General features: G+C 38.0%; 1 protein-coding gene across 1 annotated transcript in view; it reads left to right on the forward strand.

Annotated features, from left to right (window-relative positions):
* Positions 1-25,493, forward strand: part of NDFIP1 (Nedd4 family interacting protein 1) — a 44,838-nt gene extending 19,345 nt beyond the window's left edge. Inside the window, exons 2-8 of the mRNA XM_032241117.1 lie at positions 4,744-4,831; positions 5,143-5,273; positions 9,202-9,289; positions 10,867-10,991; positions 13,364-13,430; positions 17,093-17,198; positions 24,464-25,493. Of these exons, the coding sequence (XP_032097008.1) occupies positions 4,744-4,831; positions 5,143-5,273; positions 9,202-9,289; positions 10,867-10,991; positions 13,364-13,430; positions 17,093-17,196 (603 nt within the window). The 3' untranslated portion in view covers positions 17,197-17,198; positions 24,464-25,493. The remainder of the gene's footprint in view (positions 1-4,743; positions 4,832-5,142; positions 5,274-9,201; positions 9,290-10,866; positions 10,992-13,363; positions 13,431-17,092; positions 17,199-24,463) is intronic.
* The last annotated feature ends 713 nt before the right edge of the window (positions 25,494-26,206 follow it).

Genomic DNA, 26,206 nt, shown 5'->3' on the forward strand with positions numbered 1-26,206 from the left:
AGGGGTAAGTAAGAGGCAACATTTGTAACTGTACCAAATGGCAGGACCCAAAGCCACTTAAAAGTCATTCCTAGATTCTCTATATTTACTAAGAATGGAAGAAAAACAAAAAACCCTACACTAAACAAAACCCATAAATCCTTATATATGAGAAAAGGTATCAATATATACCTCAGAATTCATACAAACAAACAAAAGCATACGAAAAATAATGTTGAACTATCCAATAAGTCATGAAGTTGGCCAGGCACAGTGGCTCACACCTGTAATCGCACCACTTTGGGAGGCCGAGATGGGTGGATCATGAGGTCAGGAGATCGAGTCCATTCTGGCCAACATGATGAAACCCCATCTCTACTAAAAATGCAAAAAATTCAATGTCGAACAGCAATTGTTTTAACTATCACAGTCAAAGGATATCCCCTCTAACGTTACCCAACATCTCTGTGTGCTAAGAGCCAAAGTTCCCAAATCTGTCCCAGTTTTCAGATCTGTCTCTTTGAGTTTCCCCTACAACCCAGATTCTGTGACAGTTATGTTGGACTCAGGCTCCCACTGACACAGTTGTAGAAGAGACTGAGCATCTTTCCAACTCTAACCCCAACGTGTCAATGCCGCGTATTCTTTCAGAGAGCAGCAGGAAAGAGCCCGAAGATTCCTGAGCTCCAGGGACATGGCAGGGAGGCTGCACAGAAGGGTTCCCAGGGACAGAAAAGGGGAATCTTAAAAATAAATTTTGGAACCAAGTAACCAATTTTATAGCACATTCTAGTTCTAACGCACATGTTCCTCCACTTGTTACTGAATGCCTGACTGGGTGCCCCCAAAGTGTAAAAAGATGTTGAATGCCTGACTTGTTGCCCCGAAGTGTAATAAGATGTATATATAAGGACTCCATTGTTCAGCAAGTCATTATTCATGCAGATGGTAGTCACTAAATACCTCTTTTTGAAGGGGATTGCCTCTCCCCCAATCCCCTTACATTGAGTGTTTTGTTTTAAACAGCTTTCTTGATGAAACCTAATCTTAGCACCAGCATTATAGAAATAAGCCAGAGTGGGATGGCTGTACAATGAAGTCTTAAGATTAACCCATAGTCATAATGGTGTTTTAAAATGTTTTTATTTTTTTTAATTGGATAGAAGTACATTATTCTAAAGTAGTGAATCTTAATGGAGCAAACTCTTCATCTAGAAGTGTTTCTTTTTTCCTTACCAAATTGAAAGTTGACGTTTCTAAGAAGGCTAGAATTTATCTGCACTGTCATCTTTTACTATGGTGGCGGATGATCGAATATAACATTTCTAAGTTGCCAGGAGACAGGCAGCCTATCTTATAAATACTGTCATAGAAGACCTCTTAACCTCTTTATTCTTTGGATTTCTATATTTCTTAGAATTGCCATGCTTCTTTTCTGAGACCTAAATTATGCATTATGCAGAGGTAATGTGATTACTTTGATACAAAGCTCAGGAAATATAAAATGGGTTAGAAATACCACGGTAGGTTTAAATGAAGGTGTTACAGTATATTAAGGAACATTTTCGAAAGGTCCATATTTGCCTCTCTTCTTGCTGGTAACTCTTCTGCTTCTTTTGGTGACCTTCCCACAGCACAAGAGTGGTTAGGTATGAGGAGGCTAAGAATACCTTGCCAAGAGCTTCAGATAATGTTAAAACCAGTATTTTAGGTGAACCGTGGTCCCAAGAACTCTCTTTAAATAATTCACTAGTTTGGTGTCCCAGGAGCATTTGGCTTTACTGCAGCTATTTTGGCCTCATGTCTTTGTTCTTAGGTTACAATACAGTTATTTTGGGAGTACCTTAAATTTAACATTAGATTACTAGGGTTCAAAAAAATATACTCAAGATGGTAGATGCTGAGGAGAACTTGACACAAGAATTCATTTGAAATTGAATGCTTTTGAAGTACTAGTAAGAAAAATGTATCGACATCTGGTTTTGAATAGCATAGTGAGTAGAGATTGAGATGATCAGTTAAAATTTAATGAGTTATGGCCGGGTGCGGTGGCTCACGCCTGTAATTCCAGCACTTTGGTAGGCCAAGGCAGGCAGATCTCCTGAGGTTGGGAGTTTGAGACCAGCCTGGCCAACATCTAATAAAAATACAAAAATTAGCCAGATGTAGTGGCACACACTTGTAGTCCCAGCTACTCGGGAGGCTGAGGCAGGAGAGCTTGATCCTGGGAGGCGGAGGTTGCAGTGAGCCGAGATTCCGCCTTTATACTCCAGCCTGGGCAACAAAAGAGAAAATCCATCTAAAAAAAAAAGTTAATGGATTATGGAGCTCTACTTCATATTAGTACACCTCAGCCTATCTATTTTACTGTCTCAATTCAAGATAGAATTCTAGGCCGGGTGCGGTGGCTCACTCCTGTAATCTCAGCACTTTGGGAAGCCAAGGCAGGTGGATCATAGGTCAGGAGTTCAAGACCAGCCTGACTTAGATAGTGAAACCCCGTCTTTACCCAAAAAAAGCAAAAAAAACAAACAATTATCTGGGCATCTGTAGTCCCAGCTACTCAGGAGACTGCAGCAGAGAATTCCTTGAACCTGGGAGGCAGAGGTTGTAGTGAGCCGAGATTGTGCCACTACACTCCAGCCTGGGCAACAAAGTGAGACTCCATCTCAATAATAAATAAATAAATAAAGATAAAGTTCTTTGTAGCAGTATGGTTTAGAAGTGGTATGTATTTTACAAGTGTATCAGTTGGCTCTGTATATCCTGATGGATACTCAAGACAGGACCAGACCCTCAAGTCAGTTATATCACTAATACTCTGTTATTACTTTCCAGATTGACTCCAGTCCCAGCCAGCTCATCTTTTAAATTAATATAGTTCATTGTCACACTGGACTGGAAAAATCAAATGAAATGTATTTTATGAAGATGACTTGTGTAGACCATACAGATTAGCAACAGCAGACACTTTCAGTGCGAGTTATTTAAAATAATTGAAGATTTGGCTGGCAGGAAAGTTGCTAGATAGGGAAAAGGGATATCTATTGACAGATATATATAGAATTAGGAAGAATTTATGTTTTCATAAATGTCTCAAGTAAGATTTAATTTGGTGTGCATGCTGAATATAATGGTAACATGGTTTGCCTGTGATTTGTCTTTGTCTTAACAGATTATTTTTCTAACTTTAAAAAGTGTCATCATTTGAGGTCAGGAATTCGAGACCAGCCTGGGCAACACAGGGAGACCCCATTTCTACAAAAAACAAAAAACTAATTAAAAAAAAGTTAGGGTCGCAGTGTGCCATAATTGTGCCACTGTACTCCTGCTGAGCAGCAAGAATGAGATTCTGTCTCCAAAAAAAAAGTCTACAAGTGATAAATGTTCGCTACAAAAAATTTGAACATAGAGATGTACAACAATAAGGAAAAATTCCCCTTTACTCCTATTACCTAGAAATAACAGCGTTGAACTGTAAGTGTCTGTCATTCTAGACCTCCTTTCCATTATATGCCTGTATTTTTAAAAAGGATTATATGAGACCAGGCACAGTGGCTCACCCCTGTAATCCCAGCATTTTGGGAGGCCGAGGTGGGCGGATCACAAGGTCAAGAGATTGAGACCATCCTGGCCAACATGGTGAAACCCCGTCTCTACTAAAAATACAAAAATTAGCTGGGTGTGGTAGCACATGCCTGTAATCTCAGCTACTTGGGAGGCTGAGCCAGGAGAATCACTCGAATCTGGGAGGTGGAGGTTGCAGTGAGCTGAGATCACACCTCTGAACTCCAGCCTGGCGACAGAGTGAGACTCTGTCTCAAAAAAAGGATTATATGATACATGTTGTTTGGCAAATTTAGCTTTTTTCATGTAATAGTAGTACACCATAAATATATGAGTAATGAAATTTATTATTATATTTTTAAAGATAGGGTCTTGCTCTCTCACCCAGGCTGGAGGGCAGTGGCACTGTCTCAGCTTACTGCAGCCTCAACCTTCTGGGCTCAAGCCATCCTGCTGCCTCAGCCGCCTGAGTGGCTAGGATTACAGGTCCATGCCACTATGCCAGGCTAATTTTTGTATTTTTTGTAGAAACAGGGTTTTGCTGTATTGCCCAGGTTAGTCTTGAACTCCTAAGCTCTCCTAAGCTCAAGCGATCCACCCACCTTGGCCTCCCAGAGTGCGAGGATTACAGGTGTGAGCCACCATACGCAGCTGAAATTTAATATATGTACTTTTTGACACACAGTTTCACTTTGTTACCTAGGCTGGAGTGCAGTGGCACGATCTCAGCTCACTGTAACTTCTGCATCTCGATTTAAAAAACAATTCTTGGGCCTCAGCCTCCTGAGTAGCTGGGACTACAGGAGTGTGCCACCATGCCTGGCTAATTTTTTTATTTTTAGTAGAGATGAAGTTTTGTCATGTTGGCCAGGGTGGCAAAATTTAATTTTTAATGGCCACTTATTAGTCCCTCATGAGATGTACTATAATTTACTTGTCTCCTATGATTGGAATTTAGGTTGTTTCTAATTTTTGCTGACACAACATTTGTATGTACCCTTTTTGCCTCTTTGAATATTTCCATAGAATCACTTCCTGGGAGTAGAATACTTTTCTGAAAGGAGTTGTGCATTTCAAGGCTTTGATTTGAAATATGTTGCCAAATTGCTTTCTAGAAAGGCTATTTATTTCAGTTTTGGCGTTCTTATCTTTCTAATTGGCTTTATGCTTGCATTAAAATATGAAATTTTTATTTAGTTGCAGAATGAAGAAGAGTCTGGAGAACCTGAACAGGCTGCAGGTGATGCTCCACCACCTTACAGCAGCATTTCTGCAGAAAGCGCAGGTAGGTAACAAGGCCAGGTGATTATGAAATCCTTAAAAACACTCGGTGCTTTGACATTACAGTAAAAAAAAAAAAGTTTCAGAAGCAGTTGGAAGAAAGATTATGAAGCGAGTCTGGATTTTAAATAATTGAGAAGTGGATACATTTAAAATTCAACATCAGTCTCTTACAATTCATCTATAAATGTCTTTTAGTTCAATTGTTATATATGTACTCTTAGAGGAATGACTCGATTTTGTCTGCTAGAGTTAGTAAAATCCTTTTATTTCAATTCAGCTAATCATCAAAAAATTGTACTTAAAATTCTGCAGCATATTTTGACTACAAGGATGAGTCTGGGTTTCCAAAGCCCCCATCTTACAATGTGGCTACAACACTGCCCAGTTATGATGAAGCCGAGAGGACCAAGGCTGAAGCTACTATCCCTTTGGTTCCTGGAAGAGTGAGTATAATTTGCAACGTTACTTGATGGCTGCTCCATGGAAATTAAGTTATTTTCATTATCCAATTTTTATTCATTACTTATGATTATATTGATTAGTGAAAGTTCAGCTAATTAAAAAAATCAGGTACATTTACTTTGGGGATAATAAACTCATCTCTTCCTAAAAATGAGGAGGTAAAGAGTTATAAATAAGCAAAAAATTACTAGTCAAACCTGCCCATTTTTCCTATATCTCTCCTACTACCACCACTTTTTCAAGTCTCCTGGGATGGCTGAAGTATCTTGAAGCAGGAGCACACTGACATTTCCTTGATTCTGCACACTTAGTATTTTGCTGTTGGGTGGATAGCTGCTAGGGAGATCTAGGAAGAGAATAAATATGTGCAAATTTATACAATTAAACTCATAAAAGGGATCTTCACATTGACTTAGATGAACTCTGTTCCTCTAGCAGTCCAGATCATATCATTTGTGGGGACATAATGAGTACAGGTACCATCTAGCCTGATGCTGATTCATGGAGTTGGAGATTGGGATGGTATTTAAACCAGTGGAGATTATTGGGCACTCTTGGTTCTTGATGTCAGATATATAAGTGCGATATTTGTAGTTTTGTGAATATTTATACAGATTGAGGTTGATGCAGGTAGGGCATTGGACCAGGTGTTGGGAGAATGGAAGCAAGATAAGTCCCTAGAAATGTGTGGACTGTAAGGCCTCTAGGTTCTAGTCTGGCAAGAAACTGGAGTGAGTGATGAGCAAGAACAGAAGCCTAGTCTGGGCAGTATGATGGCATAGGCCCAAAGTTTCCCCTCTTGGCTTTAAGATATTAGACTGTTTATAGACCACACCTACTGTGAGGAGCAGAGCTCCTAAAATCATTGGTTGGCAGAAGTAGTTTATGAGCCCAATCTAGGATGATCCTAAATGGCAGTAATGTGCATTCAATTCTCATTGGTGACAGAGAGAAACTAAGAACCCTAGTGTCTAAGGGCAAGACAGTCATAATGTAGCTGCCATGTATTGGAAGCAAACAACATGCTTGGTACTGTGCTTGATGCTTTTATATATTTTGTATGTTGTTTCCAATCTTCATAGTAACCTTGAAAGGTAGAGATTATCTCCATTGTACAGATGTGATAATCTAGATCCAAAGAAATAATTTTTTCAAAGTCATATGGCTCATATGTAGAAGTGAGAGTCAAACTGAGATATTTCTAGAATCCAAAGTTGTTGTTTATTTCACTGTACTCTGCAGACCTGTTGCAATATGTGGTAAATAGATCAGTATGGAAATTAGCTCTGATTAATCACAGAAGTCTTCAGTGTACTTTCATTTGATACAGGTACATATTTAGGAACTTCTTAAAAGGTCTAATATTTAGCAGACATGTATAAAGCACTTTTAAAATATAAGATGCAGCATATTTTACAGTGGGTAGGTAAAAAGCTTTGTATAAGGCAGTGTTCTTATTGTTATTCGGAAGCCTAAAATCCAACTAGGGTTAAGGGCCCAGAAATACTGATAGCTAAGACACATAAGAGCAGTGGACATCAAAACTGAAACTTTTTACTGGATGATCATAGCGGAAGATGAGATTTGATGTGGTCCCAGAATTTTGATAGATAAGAACATTCCAGTGGGAGAAAGCCCAGGAAGCAGGTGTGAATTCAGCCAGGTGCAGGGCAGTTCTGTGGATGTAGTAATTGGCTTTGTAGGGGCGAAGAGTTTGTGAAGGGAGGTAGAATGTTGTAACCAGAACTGTTGTTTGTAGAATCCCTGGAATAGACTGGGGTACTTAAATTTCATATGTAGCTCTTAGAGAATCCTTCAGAGTTTTTGAGCAGGGGTATGAGAGGACTTGTGTGGTGTTTTGGAAACATTAACTTGGCAACAACTTCTAGGAGGAATCATGGTAGAAGTGATACCAAGAAGACAGGAAGAACAGTTAGAAGGCATTTGTAATTTTATTAGATGTTACTTCCATGGATTTCTTTGGAGTATATCTTTGAGTAGTTATGCAAAAAAAACCAGAATTAGCTTTTAATTTTGGCAAAACCTTATTCTGCTAATGTGAAGTAAGAATACTAGATATTTAATGCCTTAAAAAATTATAAAACAATGCATTTTTATAGAAATTTCAGATAGTAGAGGAAGTATGTTAAGTTAGAAAAGGAAGCTGCCATGGCCACTGACTTCCCTTTCTCTAGTTCCCACTCCCTGAGGAACCACTGTTAACAGTTTGGATCTTACACACCCTTTTCTGTGTACAGCAAGTTTTGATATTCCCTAAAATATTTTTCATTTGAGGAACCCTCACTGAACTATGTACAGATGTATCACATTTAAGTATATATTCAATTATTTAAAAATATCTCAACACATACCTACATCAGTTAAAAAGATAGACCACATGTGTTGGTATTGTTCAGGATCATGTTCTTTTTCTTTTTTTTTTTTTGAGATACAATCTCATTCTGTTGCCCAGGCTGGAGTACAATGACATGATCTTGGCTCACTGCAACCTCCTCCTAGGTTCAAGCAATTCTATCGCAACCTTCCAAGTAGCTGGGATTACAGGCGCATACTGCCACACCCGGCTCATTTTCTGTATTTTACTAGAGATGAGGTTTCACCATGTTGCCCAGGCTGGTCTCAAACTCTTGAGCCCAGGCAATCCACCTGCCTTGGCCTCCCAAAGTGCTAGGAGTACAGGCATGAGCCATGGCACCCAATCCAATGGATCATGTTATTTCTAGATCTGTAATATTATGTTATCAAGTTAGGATGAAGGAGATCCTATCTGCTGATGAGAGTAGAGGTGAGATTGTTTTAGATCTGTATACCAATAGAAATACATGCTTATGGAGTTGAGCAGCAGGCAGTTCTGTAGGCTATTCATGTATGATCATGCTATTCTTTTTTCCCCTGGATATGCCTCATAAAGTACTTGAGCTGGTTGATTTTATCTCTGTTAGACCCTGGATTACTAATATTTTAGGCCCTAAACAGGTCCTGGATTATTGATAATTTTAGAATTTAAACCAAATGTGTAAGTAAATTTTCTTTTTCCTTGAGGTATATATATATATATATATTTGTTGTTGATGTTTTGTTGTTGTTATTGTTAGACTGAGTCTCACTTTTGTTGCCCAGGCTGGAGTGCAATGGTGCAATCTTGGCTCACTGCAGCCTCTGCCTCCCAGATTTGGATTCAAGTGATTCCCCTGCCTCAACTTCCTGAGTAGCTGGAATTACAGGCATGTGCCACCATGCCTGGCTAATTTTTGTATTTTTATCAGAGACAGGGTTTCACCATGTTGGTCAGGCTGATCTCGAACTCCTGACCTCGTGATCCGCCTGCCTCAGCCTCCCAAAGTGCTGGGATTACAGGCGTGAGCCACCACGCCTGGCCCTCTTGAAATATATATATATATATATCTATATATACACACACACACACACACACACACATATACATACAGAGAGAAAGGAAAAGAGGTGTTATATTTATATATATTTTTTTTTGAGAAGGGTAAAAAATATTTTTAATGTATTTTTATATATATAGTTTTTATATATAATATATATATATATATATATATATATACCTCCACCTGAGGTATATAGTTTTTTAAGTTCTTTGTGAACTTTTACATTTTTGAAGTGTGTATTGTTAAAGAACTTGGGTTATAAGATGAAAATTTCATTTAGAACACTATGGGGATAGAAGAAAGATTTGTTTCTTTTCTAATTGTATACTAATAATGCAAAATGGAATTTTAAACCTACATTGAGCCTTTAATCTCATAATTTTAAACTGAGTCAAAACAATAACTTTTTTCATTGCTACTCACACTTGCCCCTTTATTTTTCTTTATATCTTCCTTTTGCCTAAACATAATTATTTTTCTTTTCATTTAGGATGAGGATTTTGTGGGTCGGGATGATTTTGATGATGCTGATCAGCTGAGGATAGGAAACGATGGGATTTTCATGTTAACTTTTTTCAGTAAGTATATATGCATAGCAGAACCAACCCCCACAAACCAGAGTGCTTTGGATTATGAGCAAATCTGACAGAATTAAAATAACTCGTTGAGCTAATATATTAATACATTACATTTATTTGATGCCTTTTACTGGAATGTATATTAATATACCTTTGTTTTAACATACTTTCTATTTGCCCTCTAATTTCATGAATATCTATAGAAAATATAGTTAAAGCAGTTGTGAGGATGCTGCATTTTTACATGAGCTAAGCCCTCTTTCAGGTCTATGGGGTCCTTATGCATTGCTTCTACTCATACTTGAGTCTGTAGAATAGGAATTAAATGCCTTTGTGTGATGAATTTTGCTCTGAAAGCTTCTTTTTTTTTGACAGATCAAAGTCAGCCTGACTTTCTCCCTTGATATTATTTTGCATTTATCTTTTCATGTGCCTCACATAGAAGTGAGCAACTATTTCCTTTATTTGTTGTATTAGAAAGATAAGAAAATGCAGTGCTTTTAGAGGTGATTATATAAGTTGTCAAAATTCAGAGAACAGGAGGATGAGTGACTTGAACCAGATTATTTGGGGGCACTTACTTAATGTTGAAGGCATTTATTTTGTTTACTGGAATATATATATATAACACACAGTAAAAAGCAGAGGTCAAAGGCTGGGCACGGTGGCTCACAGCTATAATCCCAGCACTTTGGGAGGCCTTGGTGGGCGGATCACCTGAGGTCAGGCGTTCAAGACCAGCCTGGCCAACATGGCAGACCCCGTCTACTAAAAACACAAAATTAGCTAGGTGTGGTGGCACACACCTGTAGTCCCAGCCACTCAGGAGGCTGAGGCAGGAGAATCACTTGAATCTGGAAGGCAGAGGCTGCAGTGAGTTAAGATTGTGCCACTGCACTCCAGCCTGGGTGGCAGAGCAAGACTCAGTCCACAAAAAAAAAAAAAGCAGAGGTCCTAAGTGTACAGTTTGTTGAGTGTTAAGGTTTGCTTTTACTTCATTTTTGGTTTTTATTTTTCTTTTGAGACAAGGTTTTGCTCTGTCACCCAGGCTGGATTTGGAGTGCAGTGGTGTGGTGACTTCTCACTGTACTCTTGACCTCTTGGGCTCAAGTGATCCCCCTACCTCAGCCTACCAAGTAGCTGGGACTGCAGGTGTGCACTGTGCCTGGCTAATTTTTTTTTTTTTTTTTTGAGTTTTTGTAGAGATGGGCCTCACTGTGTTGCTCAGGGTGGTCTCAAACTCCTGGGCTCAGGGGATCCTCCCACGTTGGCCTCCCAAAGTGCTAGGATTTGCTAGGTGTGAGCTACTGGCTACTGTGCTCAGCCTGTCTCAGCCTGTTAAGGCATTTTTGAAAGTGACATAATTGTGTAAAACTGTAGACATAATTGTATAAAATCTGATAGGATTTTTTTCTTGTTTGCTTTTTGGGGAAAGACAAGAATGGATGTATGGTGAGGGTTGTGGAGGACAGGCTTTTATTCTTGGGAAAGTCATTTAAGCAGAGGCAGGTGTAAGGCACTCTTGTTCTTGGGTAACAGGACATGTCTAACATCTTTCCCCTCCTCTGCTTTTGCAGTGGCATTCCTCTTTAACTGGATTGGGTTTTTCCTGTCTTTTTGCCTGACCACTTCAGCTGCAGGAAGGTATGGGGCCATTTCAGGATTTGGTCTCTCTCTAATTAAATGGATCCTGATTGTCAGGGTAAGTTGTACAACAGAAAAGATAGACTCTACAGAGAGATAATAATTAGAATATTTTTGAATATTTGATTTTTCATTTGCTTTTTTAAAAGTTATTTCAATGTGTTAAATGATTTTTGATTTGTCTTTGGTTTCATGATGAAGCTGAACCAAAATCAATTGCAAATGATTCATGCACACAAGTTTTGTTGTCAAATCTATTGAATACTGGTCTATCATCAATATTGTTCACCAGCTGCTTTCTTTGTTTTTAACGTTTATAAAGTGATAATGTATATGTTCTGAAATTAGTTGTTTTAGTAATAAAAGGAAGGTTATTACCTCTTTGATATCTCATCAAAAGCAGCCATTCCTCTCACTAATTCTGTTACAGTTTTAGCCTAACTCTCGGCTTCCTTCTTTTCTTTTCTCCTTCTCTTTCCCTCTTCCTTCCAGGATTGGTTATGCCAAAATGTTTGGGGAGTCAAAACTATTTAACAAGTACTGCTCCATTAGGAGCCTATTTCTGAAGTAAATTAAAAAGACGTATATCTTTAGTGACTTAAGAGTTACCAGTTAGTTAAATTTGCATGAAGCAATTTAAAGTTGTAAAAGATTAGGCAATTAGGCTTTTAAATTATCCTCTGATTTCAGATAAATTTATTGCTATTGTCAACCTTATAGACCAAACCAGTTTATCTATCATAAATTGACATACTTAACTAACTGATGGGTGTTGCTTGACCACTGTAGTTTTTCAAAGTAGTGCTACCTTATTTATTATAAAACATTTGTTAACATTTTTAGGGTTCCAGAATCCTTTGAGAATCTGATGAAAATTGTAAGCTTTTCCCCAACATAGCTAATATGTACTCATCTAAAATAATGGACTTTAAGAGCTGGAGCCCTAAAGAGGTTTTCATTCCTTCCCTAAATCTTAATTGTTACTTTATTAACAAATCAAACACTATATTTTAATTTTCAAACTATATTAAACTCTTGGACACCAAATCCTGCAAGGAAAACGGAAATAAAATTAATTCCAGTGTTGTTTGTTTTTCCCCAAACTAAATTTTCAACTGCATTTAAAAAGTATAGCTAGTGCTCGACTTACAACCACGATTGGGACGGCAGACCGGTCATAACACTATTTGGTCGTAAGTTGAGTAGGCTATATGTACAGTTGAAATGGTGCACGCGGAGATGGTAGTGCTGCCGGAAGCTGGTCTGCACTGTTGTACGCCCAGCTGGGCAATGTTTGCGCTGCCAGACGCGGAGCAGTCGTGGCTAGCGATGGTGGTCGTAAAGTCGAATGGTCGTAAGTTGCATAGGTCCTAAGTCGATCAATACCTGTAAATCAAATGAATTAACTTGTATCAGGTGGGATGCTTTTGACTGTAACAAAAAACTAGCTCAGAATGGTTTAGAAAAAAAATTTTAATTGTTTTTTTAAATGGGGAAAGTTCATTTCCCCTGAAAACAAGTCCCTGACAAGGAGATTAGTTAAATCAGTGGTTCATTGACATCAGCAAGGACAGCTGACATATCAGCATATTAGCATAGTTCCCCGCCCCACCACCTCCGGGTTAAAAGATGGCAGTTTCATGTATTAGTATCACACTGAAACACAACGGTGCTCAAGGGAAGAAAAAGAACTATTTTAAAAAATTTTTTTCTACCACCTTTAGAGAGAACTATTTTTTCTCTTCCTTTTTACTCAAAGAGCAAGGAATCCTTCTCAGAAGCCCTCAATTTCCATTGGTCAGAATGGTATCCTGTGCTCATTCCTAAACCAGTTGCCAGCAAGGGAAGGGGATTACCCTGGTATAGATGATAAAGCTTCCAAAGTCAAGACAAGGCTAGGGGAGTTGGAACAAAATCAGTCCTCATTAGAAAGAAGGCAATTATATCAGCTTGTAGTCCCAGCTACTCAGGAGGCTGAGGTGGAAGGATTGCTTGATTGAGCCCAGGAGTTCAATAAAGCCTGGGCAACATAGTGAGATTTTTCTCCTTAATAATAATAATAATTGCTTTTGGCACTGAATAAACAAAGTAAAACTCATTATTGAAACATACTTCTAGAAGGGTAAATATTATGTGGACAAAAATGTTTTCTAAAAAACAAATTTTATACTTTGAAAATAAGGAGTTCATAAAGCTAAAAGCTATTATATTTAATGATTGCTTTTCCATGAAAGGAAATAGATTTGTATTTATTATAACCATTTCAAGTCAGTAATATATAAAATACTTTCACTTATATTTTAAAATTATTGGAAAGGCTAAGTGGTGGCATTGGTAGAACAAAGAAGCCTTGCATTTTGCATATCCTTAAGTTAAAATGAGAAATTGTGTCTGTTAAGCTGCTATAAAGTATTTTGCCTTATTTTTTAGTTTTCTACCTATTTTCCTGGATATTTTGATGGTCAGTACTGGCTCTGGTGGGTGTTCCTGGTTTTAGGTAAGTGTTTTTAGTGTAAGAAAAGGTGAGAAAACATTACATTAAGTTTTACAAGTAAAATTACTTTTAGTAAACATTCGTCTTGATCACTGTAGCGTAATATATTAACCAGCTGTAGTAAAGATTTTTGAGATGTTGCTTTCTTATTTTATTTTATTTTTTATTTATTTATTTATTTTAATGTTGCTTTCTTAAAGAATAGACTTTCATTAACATCAGAGTAACATGCACGTTAATGAAAAGTTTCTTTGTGGTTGTAGGTTTTTCCTAACCTATAAATATATTCATCTCCCCCATATGATCAATGGAGCTTACTGATAACTCTGTAGTCTGTCAGTTTTTTTCCCCATGTAAATTATTACCACACAGCGTTCGCAAACTCAAATCCAAATTGCTTATGGGCATACTGCAGCCAGTTGAACTAACTCATAAATGCACGTGGTCTATCTTTGTTAGGTCTGTCAGTAGAAAATAGAAAATATACAACCTCACTAGATATAACTTCTGAAAGAACTACTATTGGGTTTCCAGAATTCTTTAGTTTACCACTGGTGAGAATATGAATTATTTCACAATAGGCAAGAGAACCTTTTTCTTTCTTTTTTTTTTTTTTTTTTGGACAGAGTCTCACTCTGTCACCCAGGCTGGAAAGTAATAGCGCGATCTTGGCTCACTGCAACCTCTGCCTCCTGGATTCAAGCAATTCTCCTGCCTCAGCCTCCCAAGTAGCTTGGGATTACAGGTGCCCACCACCATGCCCAGCTAATTTTTTGTGGTTTTAGTAGAGACGGGATTTCACCATGTTGGCCAGGCTGGTCTCGAACTCCTGACCTCAGGTGATCCACCTGCCTGGGCCTTTCAAAGTACTGGGATTACAACCGTGAGCCACCATGCCCAGCCAGACTTTTTTTTTTTTTTTTTAATATATATACCAGGTATTTCAGGTTTTTGGTCTTTGGATTATATTTTTTACTCTAAATGTTTATTTTAAAATCTTTTTCTCCTAGACATTAAAACAAAGAGATGAACTTTGGGGTAAATTATTTCAATGTTGGCGTCTTCATTATTTGTAAAGAAAATATATATGATACAGTAAGACAGACCACCATAACTTCTGTCATTTCTACAAAATAATAGCAAGGCCATCTTGTTGCTTATAAAGATGGTGTGATTGCCTCACTGTGCTTCCGTGACATCAGTTTCTCCTATTTCCTATTTTGCTTCTTGTTGCCTCCTTAAGATCCTTGGTGGTACTGCTGCTAATGGGTCTGGCAGGCACATCCTGGCACCCATGCCCAATAGGTGCTTAATAAATTCAGGACCTGGGCCAGGCGTGGTGGTTCACGCCTGCAATCCCAGCACTTTGGGAGGCTGAGGCAGGAGGATTTCACCTTGAGGCCAGGATTTCAAGACCAGCCTGGGCAACATAGTGAGACCTCATCTCTGTGAAAATTTTTAAAAATTAACCAAGCATGGTGATTTGTGCCTGTAGTCCTAGCTACTTGGGAGACTGAGGCAGGAGGACCTCTTGAGCACAGGAGTTGGAGGCTGCAATGAGTTATGATGGCACTACTGTACTTCAGCTTGGGTGATAGCAAGACACTGTCTCTAAAAACAAAACAAAACAAAATAATTCAGGACCTGCTTTACCAAGACTGACATTGCTGACCCTACACTTTACTTAGAAAATACAAGTCATTCGTCGCACCATCTGCCACCTCTACTCTATGACTCATCATCTACTCTATGACTGGTCATGAGAATTCTAAGGAAAGAGAAATAGTCATTTTCTTTCCTCTCTTTATTGTTGAGAACTTTAATAATAAAAATGACCAACAGGAGAATAATTTAGAAGAAATAGTTCCTTGGCTTTGCTTATTTTCTAAACTGTACCTTTAAGAGAAAGGCTGACCGCCCCTCTTTCCCCAAGTCAAATCCTGAATGGACCAAAGAGAGCCCTTCAGCATATGTTCAGATTGATTGTTTATGGCATAAATAATTTAAAGAAATTTAATGGATTGATTTCCTTTCTATATTAAAGTTTCATGGAAGATGGATTTATAATACTTTATAATTGATCCTTCTTGCTATGTACCATTTGCTTGTAAGCAAAAAATAAGAGTTTGGATACACTTATGAACATTGGTACTCAATGTTCGAGTCATTTTGGAAACTTTTTTTTTTTTTTTTTAAGAGAACCAGTTTTGTGGCATTTCTCTTGCAGAGCTCCCAAGCTGGCCACTCTTCAGCTACAGTTAGCCTATAGTTTATTTGTTTCACAGTTATTAATTTTTTTTAATTAGTTACCAACATGTTAAAAATCAAAATTACTTCACATAAAACATCTGAATGTTTTTATATTTCTTAAAAGTTGGAATATCAAGCAAAGCTAGCCTACATTCCACGTGGCACCCTTTGGCTGGAGCTGAGTTGTAGCTATCTCCTCCATAAAGGTCGTGTGCCTTCCAGTTCAGGAATATCCACCACCGTATCCCAACTTAGCATTTGAAAGGGTGACCCCTGCTCTATAGTCACGTGTCGCTTTGGGTACAAAACAGAATGATGTTCCCCAAGCTCAGAGCCGACAGCTCTTGGTTACTGCCAAAAATCAGTTCAACTGTCCGTGTACAAAGTTTTCTACCACTGAATATCCCAGTAAAAGTGTTTTTAAAAAAATATGTTAAAGGCTCAGAGACCATCTCTGAAAGAGGAAGGCCAGGAGGAATATCTGAGTTCCCACTGAGGGGCATATCACCTCTCTGCTGACAGTTTTGAGAGGTACAAACTTTCATGAATGTATAGATTGTGGTGTAGTCACACAAAAGGAGTCTTATTATGAATAGAGAAATAGGCTGGGTACATGGTTCACACCTGTAATTCCAACTCTTTGGGAGGCTGAGACAGGAGAATCACTTGAGCCTAGGAGTTCAGGGCCAGCCTGGGCAACATAGTGAGACCCCCATCTCTACAGAAAATTTAAAAACCTGTTTTCCTAGCTTCTTGGGAGGCAAAGGCAGGAAGATCATCTGGGCCCAGGAGTTCAAGCTTGCAGAGCTGTGACCGTATCACTGCACTCCAGCCTAGGCAACAGAGCAAGACCCTGTCTGTTGAGAGAGAGAGAGAGAGAGAGAGAGAGAGAAGGAACTAGTTTCAAGTTGAGACAGAATTGCTATAATAGATAAGGGGATCCTGACATCTAGTGGACAACATTATATACTGTCAACAGAGAAAACAGTCCATGACAAGGAAGGTTACATTTTTTTTTTTCTTTTTACTTGAGAAAAACACAGTTACAACCTCTTTTGGTTGTTGTTGTTGTTTGGAGCTAATTATCTTGGAATGCTTTTTTGGAACTCAATAGGTAGATTTTGATATGTTTCTCAATGAAGCGTTCATAAATGTTTGGCCCCATATTTATCTCCTTTAGACCAATTCAATTCTGAATGTGCAAAAGACACTATAGACTCTTGGATTATACCTTCTCATTGAAGGATGGATAATTTGGTATGAAAATCCTTTCCAGATTCCAGAGGAAATTGCTCATGTTTTGATTACCTTTAGCAGAAAAATAACAATGTATTGATATCAGGAGAGGGATTTCTGGGGAGGGGACTTAACATGGAAAATATAAATTCATTCATGACTTTTCTTTTTTAAATTAGGCTTTCTCCTGTTTCTCAGAGGATTTATCAATTATGCAAAAGTTCGGAAGATGCCAGAAACGTTATCAAACCTCCCCAGGACCAGAGTTCTCTTTATTTATTAAAGGTATTAAAGGAAAAAAATGTATTCTAGTCTTAGTGCAACCATGTGCTACATTGTAGAGGTCTATTCAGTTTTAGAGTAAGTATCTGTGGTAGGGGAATATAGAGAAGGTAAGGAAGGCACAGTCCCTGCCTTTTAGCAGTTTCTTGTCTAATAACAGGGATTTTTACAAAAAACTATTGATAAAGTCAAATTAGAAAAACTGCCATAGAGAAATCGTTACTTCCTGCTTTGACAGTGTGAAAGAGGCAGGGGCCTTAGCAGTCATCAGAAAACTAGGATATTTGGCTATTTGACTGAATCCAACATCCTGAAGCCACTGCTTACTATGGCCTCAGTTCCAGAGGGTGACATTAGAAGGAACCCTTCAAGCCTAATCACTCGTCTCTGCCCCTAAACCCCAGAACTGTGTAGTACTTTAGGAACTTTTTTGTCTGGGCTGCTGACAAGCCCACCAAATCTTCCATCTCTTAAAATTGTCATTGAGGCTTTCCTGGTGGCTTTCTTCAAATTGACATCTTGATATCACTCTAATGTGAGGAAGGTCAAACCCAAGAAAAGGAAGAAGAGAAAGGACCTTTTCCCTTGCCTAGAACTGGAGGACTAAGCCCTGTCAAGGCTCTTTGATTCACACTTGATTTTCTGCAGAGGCTGACACTGCATCTTACATCAGTGGCTGCCTAGAGGAAGAGGTGGAGAATCTTGAGAAAGAGTACACCAGAGAGAGCCCCTCTCTGCTAACAAGTTCTAATAGACCTTCTTGGACTTGACTGTTCCTTGGGACTTTGGGGGACTGTGTTGATCATAGAGTGGAACCTTGAGCGCCATCTAGAGGCCAGTCCAGTTGAAGGCCTTAGGCAAAGCATTGTAAAGGGTAGGTGTAGTAGTTTAGACAAACCTTACGTAATAATGGAGAGTGTGGGGAAGAATTTCAGAATTGTCTGAGGTAGAGTGAAGAACAAAAATGGGGAAATATGGAGCTTATTTAAAGGACAGCAGCTTGATTGGGGCATAAAGGAATATTGAGGATCAAGGCTAAAAAGTCAGGTTGAAACAGATTTTGCAGATACCTTGAGCACCAAGCCTATTTGTAGTAGAACCATCAAATTAATAGAGCCAGTGACATGTTGGGTCAATGCAAGACTAAGCCCATGTGGAACATTAATTTCTTCTGTACTTGCAGAGTATCAGTTTATATGGACAATCATATGCTAAGAGTGGGGTTCTCAATTTTGAAGACTTGTGGTGGTCTCAGGAGGCATGCTTCAGGAAATTAAAACATCTACCATAGTTGATTTTCCAGGTGATAGAACAGCATTGAAAGCTTTTAAGCAACAGAATAGTATAATGAGACCATCTTGAATATAACACATTTTTTGAAGCATAGCATAAGAAACTAAAATTAACATTCATGGCATTTTCCGTGTGTCAGTTAATATAGTAAGCATTTTACCTGGACATAATTAAACGTACTTATGTAAGTAAAGAAGGCTTGGGCTGCTTGAAATGTATACTAGTATTTATTATTACAAAACGGGAATCTTTGATTGCATGTTTAAAATATCGGGCTGGACACGGTGGCTCACACCTGTAATCCAGCACTTTGGGAGGCCGAGGCAGGTGGATCACGAGGTCAGGAGATTGAGACCATCCTGGCCAACATGGTGAAACTCCGTCTCCATCCACTAAAATACAAAAACTTAGCTGGGTGTGGTGGTGGCGGACACCTGTAGTCCCAGCTAGCTACTCAGGAGGCTGAGGCAGGAGAATCGCTTGAACCTGGGAAGCGGAGGTTGCAGTGAGCTGAGATGGCGCCACTGCACTCCACATTCCACCTGGAGACAGAGCAAGGCTCTGTCTCAAAAAAAAAAAAAAAAAAGTGTAGCGCGTCATGAATTTGAATTCAGTCACACAGTCTGGACACAAATGAACATTGACACCAGTGGCCTGGGCCTTAATGCCTATGATGTGTATTTGTTTATGTCTAGAACATAAGAGGCTTACTGGATGTTGTTTGCAGTTTTATTTAATTACCATTGTCATCTTTCACCTGTATGTCTGATTGGAATTTGTGGTTAGCCTTAGGTTTAACTCTTGCCTATGAAGGATTCAAAGATTAGTACTATTGAGTTGCTACAAGTCCTCCTTATGAAGGGTGCGGAGATTGCCTAATATTTTCCCCTAATACATCTACACCCAAAATATCCTGAGGGGACAGATTTCCTCCCCTTTTTAAAAAAGTAATGGATTTCTTCCTCTTTTTAAAAAAGTAATGGATTAATGTTAGCTCTGAATTTCTAAATGGACTGAGATCACACCTCTGTCTATTCTCTTCATTATTCAGTTAGAAGGAAATGTGAATCTTTATCAGAGGATTACATACCTTCTTCATCTTGGTTCTAAGCATAAAAAATAGCAGCCAGGTTGAGAGAAAGCCCGAACTTCTCAGTTTCCCTGTGTTGTTTGGTACTTTACTGAAAATTTTGTTGTTTTTGTTTGGATTTTCTAAAATTTCTGAAATGGTTTTCGATGTTCTAAATTTAAAACAACGCATATGGGGTTGTGATTTGAAGTAGGCAGTCCTTAGTAATAATAATGCTGTAGGAGCTGCTAAAGGAGATTGAAGTGATGAGCCTGCTGGTGCTTCAGGAGTTTACATTAAGAGTTGTCAGAAATGTACTCAGAGGTAAGTGAATGCACTCCATTGGAGGGCGTAATAGAGTTTATTTGCTTTTCTATTCACCTGTGATACCCTGGTTTATTTGAAATTGTTCCTGACACACCCAGAGAATTCAGATGTCTTAATTAAGAGTTTGGGGGACTTACAGCAGAATTTAGAGTTCTAATGACTTAACTAATTTTCCAGGGATTCCCCAGAGGGAACCTGAAAAGCCGTAATATCCTATGGGACTGAGTTCCCTTTGTCCATTGAAAGGGTAAGAACTCTGTCCAGATCCAAAATGTACAATCCTTTCTTTCTCTAGTTTGGAGGACATTTAGTTTAATTTTGTTAGAAGACATACTAGAAAACCGTCATGTAAAGTATGAAAGCTTTATTTCTTTTTCCCTTCCTGTTGATTCTTTATTATGTTTATCACAGTTTTTTAAAAGTCATTATCTGCTCATTCCAACATCAAGATTGTCTATAAGTCTATTTGTATTGATGACTTTTTCTCTTGACTCTGGGTTACATTTTCCTGTTTTTATACATCTGGCCAATCATTTGTTTGTTGCAGAGATTATGATTCTTAATTTTGTCAGAAGTTTTTGCCTAGCAGACACAGTCAAATTACTAGAAGATAACTTTGATCTTATTTCTAACTGTCATATACAGTGATTCTTCTAGGGAGATCAGGATAGGGGAGAGGAAAAATGTAGTTTAAAAAAACTTAGGCTGACTCCTGCTGAGGAAAATCACTGGTAAACTAGTGACTACTCTGCTAAATTGCCTCTCTTGACATTGTCAACCTGAAGTAATCAAAAAGGATCAGAATACAGAGTTTATACAAGCGGAAAGCTAGGAGTGGCCAATCAGAGAACACAAACTTTAGGAAATGGGGTCAGTGTTCCCAAAAGCTTTATTTTCTTTTATGGACTTCTTCTTTGATGGAGATGTCACTAATTAAAAGCTAGCTGAAGAAAGACACAAGTAGGGAATTTTTAAAATAACTTTGCCAGAAAGATATAGGTAGAGAATTTTTAAAATAACTTCGCTGTAATATAAAAGTAACATACTTTCCGTATTGTACTAAGATTTGGCATTTTACTAGAAAAGGGTATAAGAACAGTGACTTTTCTAGTCAGCATACCTAAAACATAGTACAAATAAACCAATCTTGAAGTGATCCCCGAACACCTCTTTCTAATCAGCCAAAGTAGATGTTACAAAAGCTCAACGCTAAAACTCATGTATTATTATCATAGGGGCAGCTCTCAGGTTCCCTTTCAGAGTCCATTTAAGCTTAAGGGAGGAAAAGTGCATTAATAAGCTATTATCTGGTTTCCTACTTCATAACGAAATGCCAGAAGGAATTGCTAAAGGTGTGCACAGTGGCCATCAAGAAGTATGTGACTAGGCCAGGTGCAGTGGCTCACACCTGTAATCCCATCATTTTGGGAGGTTGAAGTAGACAGGTCACCTGAAGTTAGAAGTTCGAGACCAGCATGGCCAATATGGTGAAACCCTTTCTCTACTAAAAATACAAAAATTAGCTGGGCGTGGTGGTGTATGCCTGTAACCCCAGCTATTCAGGAGGCTGTTGAGGCAGGAGAATCGCTTGAATCCAGGAGGCAGAGGTTGCAGAGAGCCAAGATCACGCCCCTGCACTTTAGCCTGGGTGACACAGCAAAACTCTGTCTCAAAAAATAAGTAAATAAAATATGTGACTGAGGAAGTAGAAGAAACATACACCTTTTAGAAATGGCCGGGCATGGTGGCTCACGCCTGTAATCCAAGCACTTTGGAGACATCTATTCCTGAACTGGTAAAAACTGTAGTGTTTATACTTTTTCTTATTTACCAGTTCACTGGAAAATACATTTTTATGGATTGCCACCTCCTCTGATGCTGCCAGGTGGATGAAGAGTTAGCTACAATAACCAGTGGTAACACAGTTGATTGGTTCTAACACTGTGTGGTACCGAAAGTACTTGTACATATGAAGCATAATATATTTTAAAATTATTTATTTTAACCACATCTGAAAGAGAAGGAAAAAAAGAGGTTTTTGAGCCCTAGCATTAATGAGCTAGGGCCTTCATAATTTAAAAAGTGATGTGGTGAGCCATACCTATTAGGCATCAAATATTTTAATTTTTTTCCATGTGATAACAGACATTTTCATTTCTCCCTTTACATAATTTTCCTCCTGTTCCTTAATACCTCTTTTATTTTATTAAAGGAAATTCATCTCAAGGTAAAGATTTACTTATTGGACTGTGTTATAAGATAACAAGATAGTAGAAATGGTGTTTTCAGTAGAATTTTTGCTAAACAAAATCTACATAATGTCTTCAAGAAGAACTGATTGTCTTCCTCTTGGAGTTAAATGATCTGTAGGCTATTGGGTTCCTTTTTCTTTTAAAAAGTGATCTGATCTACAATTTAGTAATGCAGTCCAGAATCCCTAGTATCTGTTTGGCCTTTAGTTTGTGTACTATCAGTGTAACACTGCCAGTCAAACCTCCAGGTCTCAGACAGCAGTGCCCTCTAGCAATCTTTCATTTGGAGATTGTATGGTGATTGTGATTACCCACTGGTGACCTATCTAGGTCCTCTTGAGAGATTTTAATTTAATTTAATTTAATTTAATTTTTGCTTTTCTTACTGAACAAGCAAAGGGATTTTTAATGTTTGTTGGGTGGCAGCCTTTGACTTTGAGGTATCTATTAAAGCTGTTTACCAATGCAGAAGCATCATAAACTAAGGAAGTGGCCAGGTAATTGTCTGTACCACATTGTATATTCTTGCAAGCTCTGTTTTGACCTAATAGTCATTGTTTCATCAGTTTTCATCTATTAATAGAAACTGATAAAGCAGAAATTACTTATGCTTATAATGAGTCTGGCCTCATTACAAAAACTTTCATTTAATATTCGTCTGCTAGTTTTCTTTCTGCTTCTGCTTGGCTTTTAGAGTTCCTTATATTCTTGCTGGACGCGGTGGCTCACGCCTGTAATCCTAGCACTTTGGGAGGCCAGGGTGGGTGGATCACCTGAGGTCAGGAGTTCCAAGACCAGCCTGACCATCATGGAGAAACCCCATCTTTAAAAAAAAGAAAGAAAGAAAAAGAAATAGAGTTCCTTATATTCTTGAGTCTCCATCTCTGTGCTTTCTGAGGTCTTTCAATCTCTTATGTCTCTCAATCTAAAAAAAAGATGTCCTTGTATCCGTTTCAGTGGTTTACTTCAAATCACAACACAACTGAATTTATAGTTTAGAAAAATGTTGATAATATTAGAATATGTTAATTTCCTCCACTGTGTTTGTAGTCTGCATTTTGGCAGGCTTTTAAATATTTATGCAGTAATCTAATCAGAAATGGTACAGAAGACACTGGGCATAGTCCCAGTTACTGTTACTTGAGGGGCTGAGGCAGAAGGATTGCTTGAGCCCTGGGGGTGGAGGTTGCAGTGAGCCGAGCTCATGCCACTGCACTCCAGCCTGAGCGACAGACTCTGTCTACAAAAAAAAAAAAAAAAAGACACAAAAGAGTTTCTTGTGGCTTTTACAGTAATTTAGAGGATAGAAAAGTAAGTTATGGGTCTATATGTGAGCTCATCCAACTCTCACTTGTTGTGTACCACAAATAGTTTCTTAATAAATACTTGTTAAGCAGTAAATGTATCTCTTTAGTGCTTCTTCTTTTATTGTTAATATAGGGAATTACTTGTAATTTTCCCAAGTTATTTTCATGAGAACCAAAACAATATACTAATACAGAAATGCCACAAAGTATTAGATGAAAAATGCATTTAGTAAAATGCATAGGCATTATTTTGACAGCATTTATTTCACTCATGTATATTCTTCTATTTTTTCTTTTTCTTTTTTATTTTTTTAATAAAAAACTTTTACTCTAAGAAAATTTTTTTCTCTTAATTCATATTCTTTTTAATGAACAAATGGCTCCAGAATGTATTACTTTCTTAAAATTAGTTTGAAACTACATATTTTAAGACAAATATGCCCCTAAAATACAATGACTTTTTAAGAAAACTTGTTGTTTTTTTTTTGTAAGTATTTGTGGTACATATAAGTTTACCCTTGTTTTTTAATTTTGTCGTGCTCTATTGAGGGTATAGCATGACATTGCTGTCATCCTTACTGGAAATCTTTCTTGTGCAATATCTGGTGGAATTGTTAGAGCAAACAATAGCTTCAGGTATATTAGGAAAATTACCCGTGCACTTGGATGATGCTCTCTGTCCCAAGTTTCAGTCATTGCTGACAGGGTTAAGTGTGGGGTGCAGCAGCACTGCTTCCATTCTATTCTTTTGTTCAGAGGTTTGGAAAGAGAGACTCCTGACCTCAGGAGTTTTTAGAAAAAGCATTCCAGCTTTTTCTAGTTCTAGAGGCCTTGTTAACTTTAAGAATTGAAATTTTAATGTTTATTGAATACCACGATGTCAGTATACAGTAATCTTAAAACTATGTTAAAATGCACTTGTGTCTCCAAACATCCTGCCTTCTTTTGTGACTACATCCTTCTCTTAGCCAAAATAACAAGCTAACTAGAGTTTCAATATTCAATATCCTTCTCTGGCAGATGTTTTCTGGCAAAGGCCTTCCTGCATTTATGAATTCTCTCTCAAGAAGCAAGAGAGCACCTGCAGGAAGTGAATCAAGATGCAGAACAGAGGAAGAATCACCTGCTTTAAAAAAATAAAGTACTGTTGAAAAGATCATTTCTCTCTATTTGTTCCTAGGTGTAAAATTTTAATAGTTAATGCAGAATTCTGTAATCATTGAATCATTAGTGGTTAATGTTTGAAAAAGCTCTTGCAATCAAGTCTGTGATGTATTAATAATGCCTTATATATTGTTTGTAGTCATTTTAAGTAGCATGAGCCATGTCCCTGTAGTCAGTAGGGGGCAGTCTTGCTTTATTCATCCTCCATCTCAAAATGAACTTGGAATTAAATATTTTATTGTAAGATATGTATAATGCTGGCCATTTCAAAGGGATTTTCTCAAAAGTTAAACTTTTGTTTTAACTATTTGCTGTTCCAGTTAATCTAGAAATTTATTCCATTGTACTGTGTGAACACCTGGAAGCAAAATCATAGTGCAAAAATACATTTAAGGTGTGGTCAAAATATGTCTTTAATTGGTAAATAATAAACATTAATTTTTTATAGCCTGTATCCACAATTTTGCAATACCTTATTGTACCTGAGGGATTCTAAAGGTGTTGTCACTATATAAAATAGAAAGGACTAGGATATAAATGAAGCTTAATTACTAAAATGTAATTCTTGGCACTCTTTCTATAATTAGAGTCCCCCGCCCCCACCCCCCTTTTTTTTCCTTTTGTCTCCTGATGATTAGTCCAAAGGCTGGGAGTAAGGAGAGGATTAGGTACTTAGGAGCAAAGAAAGAATTAGCTTGGAACTTTTGAGATGATCCCTAACAAACTGTACTACTTGCTTTTACAATGTGTTAGCAGAAACCAGTGGGTTATAATGTAGAATGATGTGCTTTCTGCCCAAGTGGTAATTCACCTTGGTTTGCTATGTTAAAACTGTAAATACAACAGAACATTAATAAATATCTCTTGTGTAGCACCTTTTACTGTAGATTAGTGCTTTCTTGGCTTGTATTTGTTGATTGCTAAGGCAATTTTTTCGAATCTTAGAGAATCACTCAGTAGATGTGATTAAACAACTAATGTTGGGTCAATTTTTTTCCTTCATTTTCAGCACAAGAAGTCCCCTTCTTTCTTATCCTACTCAATACATTCCTAAAAATGTACATGAACATTGGTTCTGCAAACGATAATGGACTAAAAAAAGTAGAGAGGAGGCCGGGCGTGGTGGCGCACGCCTGTAATCCCAGCGCTTTGGCAGGCCAAGGTGGGTGGATCACGAGGTCAAGAGATCAAGACCATCCTGGCCAACATGGTGAAACCCCATCTTTACTAAGAATACAAAATAAGCAGCCGGGCATGGTGGTGTAGTCCTCCCAAGTAGTCCCAGCTACTTGGGAGGCTGAGACAGGAGAACTGCCTGAAACTGGAAAACGGAAGTTGCAGTGAGCTGGATCTCACTACTGCACTCCAGCTTGGCGACAAGAGCGAGACTCCGTCTCAAAAAAAAAAAAAAAAAAAAAAAAGGAGTTGTAGAGATATTAAATCATTCTGGAATTCCTAATTATACTTTAATTTTTAGACGTAATTTTAGATAATTTATTTCCAGTGTTTTGTGCATGTTCTCATTTGTTCTTTTTCTCAGTTGAATGCACCAACTGGTTTGCGTCCTGTGAGCATCCAGTCAGTTGAAATTAAAGATTC

This window comes from Sapajus apella, unplaced genomic scaffold, assembly GCF_009761245.1.
Source record: "Sapajus apella isolate SASKATOON/1434 unplaced genomic scaffold, GSC_monkey_1.0 scaffold1, whole genome shotgun sequence".
Classification (NCBI taxonomy): Eukaryota; Metazoa; Chordata; class Mammalia; order Primates; family Cebidae; genus Sapajus; species Sapajus apella.